The 4,610-nt window shown below is 57.1% G+C and overlaps 2 protein-coding genes across 2 annotated transcripts; one reads left to right on the forward strand and one right to left on the reverse strand.

Moving 5' to 3' along the window:
- Positions 1-295: 295 nt before the first annotated feature.
- On the reverse strand, positions 296-1,252 carry GUITHDRAFT_121042 (hypothetical protein; the record flags this gene model as incomplete). Its single annotated transcript, XM_005819704.1, has 5 exons — positions 296-345; positions 393-462; positions 509-575; positions 709-906; positions 960-1,252. The coding sequence occupies 5 exons, from the start codon at positions 1,250-1,252 to the stop codon at positions 296-298; spliced, it is 678 nt and encodes a 225-aa protein (XP_005819761.1).
- A 381-nt stretch (positions 1,253-1,633) lies between these two features.
- GUITHDRAFT_148379 (hypothetical protein) lies at positions 1,634-4,104 on the forward strand (the record flags this gene model as incomplete). Its single annotated transcript, XM_005819705.1, has 3 exons — positions 1,634-3,903; positions 3,954-3,995; positions 4,044-4,104. 3 exons carry the CDS (start codon positions 1,634-1,636, stop codon positions 4,102-4,104), a joined length of 2,373 nt encoding a protein of 790 aa, XP_005819762.1.
- Between the last annotated feature and the right edge of the window lie 506 nt (positions 4,105-4,610).

Below are 4,610 nucleotides of genomic sequence, written 5' to 3' on the forward strand. Positions count from 1 at the left end.
CCTCTCCTCTCCTCCTCTCCTCCTCTCCTCCTCTCCTCCTCTCCTCTCCTCCTCTCCTCCTCTCCTCTCACTCCTCTCCCTCCTCCTCCTCCCCTCGTCCCTACCAACTCCCCTCCCCCTCCCCCCTCTCGCCCCCCTTTCGCCCTCCTCCTCGTTCTCCTCTCCTCTCCTCTCCTCTACTTCCACTGTTCTGCTTTCTCCCCTCCTCCTCCTGTTGCTCCTCCTCTCTCCTCTCGCTCTCCTCCCTCCTCCTCGCTTCGTACTCTCCATGCCCCTCCTCCTCCTCTCCCCCCTTTCACCCCGAAGCAATCATCTTTCTCCTCTCCAACGTCTCCGCGCCGCTTCCTGTACCCATCAGTCACGCTCCCCGAGCTCTCTCCCATCCTCTTCACCTTGATCCGTCGCGCCGAGGACGTGAAAACACAGCATTCCTACCAGCGCGCTGACCAGCGCATGGCAGAACTACTCCCAAGATGTCAGCAGGTGGCCAGCAGGACGGCAGCAGAACCAGGTTGATCAGGTGGAAAGACTTTGCGGATTTCCCGAAGAGAAGAACGTTCCATCGGAAGGTCAGGCTAGGAATGAAGTCAGGCAGGAGAAGGGGGGAGGGAGGAGGGAGAGGACAGAAGTAGTTTCGAACTCCACCAACATCTCACGCTCCTCAACACGCACGACAACATCACATGGTTCAGCAGAGAAGAACTCTACATTTCATCATCGAGACATCGAAAATGCATCAGATCTCTGGTCAAGTTCATGACATTGAATCGCCTTCCGACCTCCTCCACGTCAATACAGTCATCTTCAACTCCAACACCTCCATCATCATCAACATCGTCATCGTCATCGTCATCGTTATGATCATGATCATGATCATCTCCGTCATGATCATCATCTCCATCATCTCTGATCATCATCTCCATGATCTCCATCATCATCGTCGTCATCGTCGTCATTACGTAGTGAATGGTCGATAAGACTTGTGCGACTCGTTACTCTGCAGTTCTTGACCCCAGAAGTCATGAAGAAACAGATCCCACACCTCCGAAGGCGACACGTCAAACTCCACCACCACCTCTTCCTGCTCCTGCTCCTGCTCCCGCTCCTGCTCCTGCTCCTGCTCCCCCTCCATGCTTACCTTGCTCGAGTTCCCCGTAACGTCGCCATTCTTTGTGATCGCTGCTCCATCATCGTACACAAAGTCACCGTCGAGGCTGTTGAGGTAGCATGTGCAGCATGCCTGTGCAAGCATGAGAAGGATTTTCGAAAAATCCTCAGACGGGACAAGGAGCGGCAGGAGGAAGTGCTAGAGAAGCAGAAGGGAGGAGCAGAGGGAAGTAGGGGAGGAAGCAGGTAAGAGGGAGGGGAAGGACTCACGAAGGAGACAGCATGGAAGATCAGCAGACGCCGCCATCCTCCTCGTTCTCCCACCATCGCCCACGTTATCCTGCCATTTATCGGGGGCAAGGAAAACGAAAATTTACTAGGGGTAAGGTCTCAATAGACTGGGTGGGGGTACTTTTACAAGGGGTAGTATAATATGAAATTTGATATGGATCACCCTTGTAAAATCATGAAAAGGGGGGTAGAGGAATGATTTTCACATCGACAGGGTAGGGTGGTCAAAGCAAGGATGGCGGATCCCGGAGGGGAGGAGGAGGAGAGAGGAGGAGATCATCGAATGGGGGAGAAGGAAGAGAAAGCAGAAGAGGGAGGGAGAGGAAGAGGAGACTACGGAGAGGAAGCATGGCAAGGGAGGTATGACAGCAATCAAGATGTCGCCATTGCCTGCCTCCTCACTTTAACTTTCCTCACCCTCTACCTCTCCACCCTGTACCCTCACGTACCCGGGGGTGACTCTGGCGAGCTCATAGCTTCAGCTTTCCAGCTCGGAGTCGGGCATCCCCCTGGGTACCCTCTCTTCATGGTCTACGAAAAGATTTTCTCCTCCCTTCTGCACTTCGGGAATGTGGCATGGAGGATGAACGTGGGAATGGCGGTGGTGGGAGCCAGCAGCGCAGGGATGCTGTACATGACGGCGGTGCATGCATGGGACAGTCGCCCTCTCGCCATCCTTGCCAGCGGCTTGTTCGCCCTCAACCCGATCGTGTGGAACTACTCGACTCATGCTGAGGTGTTCCCACTGAACAACCTCCTCGTTTGCCTCCTCCTGTACCTGACTGTGCGGTACATGGAGCGGAGGGAGGCGAGTGTCGCACGCTGGGGAGCCTTCGTGATGGGCCTGGGGCTGACGAACCAGCACACGATCATCATTTACGAGCTTCCCCTGATGATCGGAGTGATCCTAGCAGGAGGAGGTAGGATCCTGAACCCCAGGGAGATAGCGGTGTTGTCCGCCATGTTCCTCCTGGGGTTTTCAGTCTACCTCTACCTTCCTCTTGCTACCTACAGCATGCCCTACGTGTCGTGGGGGGACGGGACCACCTGGGAGGGCTTCAAGCGCCACCTGCTCCGGGTCGAGTACGGGTCGTTCAGACTGTCGGCGGATGAGCGGGAGCCGGGTAGGCTGAGGGAGGGGGTAGTGTTCTGGATGGACAACGCCTTCCAGCAGAGCCCTTACGGGTTCCCTTACTTTGGCGTGCTGGGAGCTGCGTGGGAGGTACTGGAGTTCTGCAGGGACAGGGGAAGCAGGAAGAGGAAACTGCGCATGCTTCTGCTGCTGACTCTCACATTCTACATCATCTTCTTTCACTCCCTCGCCAACCTGCCGCTCTACGGGAGGAGGGACAACGTGGAGATCATCAAGAGGTTCTGGATGCAGACAGCGATCGTGGAGGTTCTCTTCATGGCCGCCGGCTTCCACAGGCTGCTGGCTCTGGCGGTTCCAGAGGTCCACCGTCCCGCGCTCGTCGTCGTCCACGTCGGCATCCTACTCGCCTTCTGCCGGCGCCACTATGAGAGGATGGATCAGTCTGACAACTACATCGTCTCTCAGTTCGGCAAGGAGGTCCTGGCTCTGATGCCAGTGAGCTCGCTGTTCCTGACCATGACGGACTTGGTCACCAACACCCTCAGGTACTGGCAGGCCTGCCACCGCCACCGGCTCGACGTGCTAGTGGCAGATCAGAACCTCATGTCGGCCGAGTGGTTCGTCAAGGGGCAGGCCAAGAACTACCCCGGGGTCGCGTTCCCCGCCAACATCTACTGGCCCTCCCGGCCCGACGGGTTCAACATGCGGGAGATGGTGGACGTGAACTTCGGCAAGTTCCGCATCTTTACCTTCGCAGGAGCCAAGGAGAGCAGCCATGAGCAGGCTGGGTACAAGCTCGTTCCCTTCGGGTATGCCGAGGAGTTCGTGCGGCCGATGAACCCGGACAGCTTGAGCCCATGGCAGTGCAACGAGTCGATGTGGGCCGAGACGGTCCCTTCCCACCTTCCCCCCTCCCCTCCCTACGTCAACCTCTCCTTGACGAAGTACCCCGAGGGCACCTGGGAGTACAAGGCGCTGGAGGAGTACTTCATCGCCGTCAACCGCTACGGGTTCTTCGCCTTCTCCTTGGGGTCTCGTTTTCCTCGAGTGGCGTACTATGCTGCCGCCTACGTGTACCGTCAGGGGGCGCGGGACCTGCCGAGGGAGCGATGCGGCTGCTCGTTGGACCAGTACTCTCACTTCTACCGCAGCCTGGGCTCCTGCTACTACCAGCTGATCACAAGGGGGATGGGGGACGTCAACGAGCACAAGAGGCTGCTGGGGGAGGCGTGGGGGGAGTACCTGAGGAGGATCAAGGAAGGGTTCCTTGGGGATCCGAACCAGCAGGAGCTGAGCAAGGATGTTGCGTCCTACTCCGCCATACTTGACTCCCCTCAGTTCAAACATGATCCCAGCGCTACCTACACGCGCGTGGAAGTGGTCGGGGAGGAGGGAAGGAGGGAGGAGGAGAGGTGCGTTCTGCAGGCTGTGCTTGAGCCGTCATGCTGTGACGTCCTTGCAGGGAGGGAAGGGAGGAGGAACCGGCTGGAGTGGACCAGGAGAGGTTGTTGCTGCTGATGTGCACGGCGGTCGAGCGCTGACGATGGTGCAGGATGGAGGACAACGAGGGGCTGTACTTTGACGACGACGATCTCCCCCCTGGTTTCCACTAGCGCTGGCATGCTCGAGATGCTTTTAGGGCTGATTGAGTTGAGGGAAGAAGGAGAAGGAACAGGGACAGGAGAATGCAGGAGGAGGGGGGGGAAGGAGGAGGAGGAGGAGGAGGAGGAGGAGGAGGAGGGGGACGATGAGGCGAGGATTCAAGGAGGATTATGGGCAGGATGAGAATCTTGACAACTCGGTTTTTCTGGGCGAAAGAGGTAAGGTTGATGGTGTATATTGTACGTGGAAGATCGGAACAAGAAACTAAATCAACAGCATGTGCTCTCCAGTAATGTCATGAATCAACGTATCCACTGTCAGCCTTCAACTCACCCGTCAAAGCATTCCGGTGCATCGGACAGGTTGGGAGTGGCAAGATATGTTGCGCGTATATCTGGAAAGTACTCCAGAGTTCTGCAACTACCGTCGGGACTTGACGAGCCAGCCTACATCAGGTCCTCCGCTCGATCCGATAGTGTCATAGTTCACCGCCTCGACAAGCCGTCGTCTTACTTCA

The sequence above is a fragment of the Guillardia theta genome, assembly GCF_000315625.1.
Source record: "Guillardia theta CCMP2712 unplaced genomic scaffold GUITHscaffold_210, whole genome shotgun sequence".
NCBI classification, from domain to species: domain Eukaryota; class Cryptophyceae; order Pyrenomonadales; family Geminigeraceae; genus Guillardia; species Guillardia theta.